At 55.8% G+C, this 1,867-nt stretch overlaps 1 protein-coding gene across 13 annotated transcripts in view; it reads right to left on the bottom strand.

Moving 5' to 3' along the window:
- Positions 1-6: 6 nt before the first annotated feature.
- The window catches only part of GPANK1 (G-patch domain and ankyrin repeats 1), a 4,156-nt gene continuing 2,295 nt past the window's right edge, over positions 7-1,867 (bottom strand). For 8 of the 13 annotated variants that reach the window (XM_019626759.1, XM_019626756.1, XM_019626753.1 and 5 more), the window contains 2 exons: positions 1,032-1,759; positions 7-532 (listed from right to left, as the gene is read on the bottom strand). In XM_019626759.1, coding sequence (XP_019482304.1) covers positions 88-532; positions 1,032-1,657 — 1,071 coding nt within the window. In that variant the 5' untranslated portion in view covers positions 1,658-1,759 and the 3' untranslated portion in view covers positions 7-87. Of the gene's footprint in view, positions 533-1,031; positions 1,763-1,867 lie in introns of all 13 variants that reach the window. The other 5 variants (XM_019626752.1, XM_019626754.1, XM_019626758.1 and 2 more) reach the window with 1 other exon arrangement.

Genomic DNA, 1,867 nt, shown 5'->3' with positions numbered 1-1,867 from the left:
TACCAAAACCTGAGGGTCTGGGACCTGGGCAGGTTAGAGGCTCAAGTTCAGACTTCAGCAGCAGAGCAGGGTCAGACCTTGCCAAGGTCAGAACTCAAGGTTCATGTATGTCCTCAGATCCCGCTCCCAGGCCCTGTCCTTCTCCTCCTGCCTTTTCTCCTCCCTCCGGCTCAATGTAGTCACCTGAGGGGCTCTCTCCCTCCCAGCCACTGCCCGGGTATCCTTAGCCCCAAAGTGTGTGACTCGGGGTTGGGGCGTTGATCTGTATCCTAATCCTTCCTGGTCCCTCTTGAGGACTGTGGGGATGGGGTTGACACGGCCCTTGCCCCAGGGTCCCAGCCCCATTCCAGGCTCCCAACCCCCCCTCAGCAGTAGCTTGAAGCCTGGGCTGGAGGTGGGAACCCCAAGAGGCAGGCTGGGGGTCCGGAGACCCCAGGACAGTGACAGCAGGTGAGCAGTAGATGTGCGATGGTTAGAGTCTTGGAAGTGGGCATCACAGGTCTCACAGTACTGCAGGGAGGGGGATTGGGACCTGCAGAGGAAGAAGAGAAAGGGTTGAGGACAGGGTGGGACACGGTCCTTCCAGTTTTTCTGCTAAGGAAAAAATTGCCTTCTGCCCCACTTAACAATGAAGGACCAGAGGGGAATAGTTGGGCGAAGAGATGGTAACTAGGCCTCACAAGGCTCTTGGGCAAAAGAGGAATGATAATAACGACTACAGTGGCAAGCACTGTTCTAACACTTTACATGTATTATTGCATTTAATCCTAACAACCCTATGAAAGGTGCTCTTATCCCCATTTCTCAATGAGGAAACTGGGGCACATAGACACTAGGTTGCTTGCCCAAGTACAGTTAGCATTTTATCCCAGAGAACTCATGTTCATAACCACTCTAGTACACTGCGTCCCCGATCAACCTATACGGGGAAAGGGGAGAGAACCCTTCAGCTCTGTGCTGAGGCCTCTGGTGTAGAGTGACTAGGAAAGGCAGAACACACTGAAAGGTCAAGGGCAAAGGCATCTCCTCACCCGCTCTCTGGGCTCCTCGTCTCTCCAGAACTCCTCATCTCTCCGTGGCTCTCTCTGACGATGCGGGCCACCTCAGGGAAGCCCGCTTCTTCGGCCAGCTGAGCAGCATCCCTGCCACCCAACTCGCAGACCCCAACCCAGGCAGCCCCTCGGCCTAGGAGATAACGCACAGCCGCCTCCTGGCCTGCTCGGGCCGCACACATCAGGGGGGTCCACCAGAAGGCATCCCGAGCATTGATATTCCCCCCAGCTCCTCCTGCCTCATAGGGATCCAAGAGCCTTCTCAGTTCTGCCAGGTTCCCCTCCTGGGCTGCCCTCAGTATCCACTGAGTCATCTTGTCCTCAACCTCAAGGGATCTTTGTCCATGCCCTCCTGATGTTCCTGCTGCAGCCTCCCTCATCCTTCTTCTCTTCTTCCGCTTTCTCTCATTGGCAGGCTCAGCCTGTGATCTCTGGGGTTCAGGGGCACTGCTCTCATCCCTAATCAAAGCCTCATAGAAAGCCCGGGCTGCAGCCCCATCTATGATGGGCTCCTGCTCTTCTGACTGAGACTGCTGCCGCCCATCTTTCCAGAGATCGCTGGGGTCGGTGGCTGGGGTGAAGGTGATGAGGGAGGGCCTGGACATGGCTTTGGGAGAGCTGAGAAAATCAGACTAGGCAAGGGGAAGATGAGACAAGCAAGCCAATCCCGTGGTGGCCCTGCAGTGACCACGGCCACCTCCAGAGACCTGCTGGGGAGAGGGAAAGTAGCCTAAGAGTTAAAAACAAAACAAAACAAAACAAAACAAAACAGGGCCGGCCAAGTGGCGCGATGGTTAAGAACTGGCTTCGGACGC

Source organism: Hipposideros armiger, unplaced genomic scaffold (assembly GCF_001890085.2).
Source record: "Hipposideros armiger isolate ML-2016 unplaced genomic scaffold, ASM189008v1 scaffold_687, whole genome shotgun sequence".
Classification (NCBI taxonomy): domain Eukaryota; kingdom Metazoa; phylum Chordata; class Mammalia; order Chiroptera; family Hipposideridae; genus Hipposideros; species Hipposideros armiger.
Note: the sequence above shows the minus strand (reverse complement) of the source record. Positions and strands in the feature narration are given on the sequence as shown.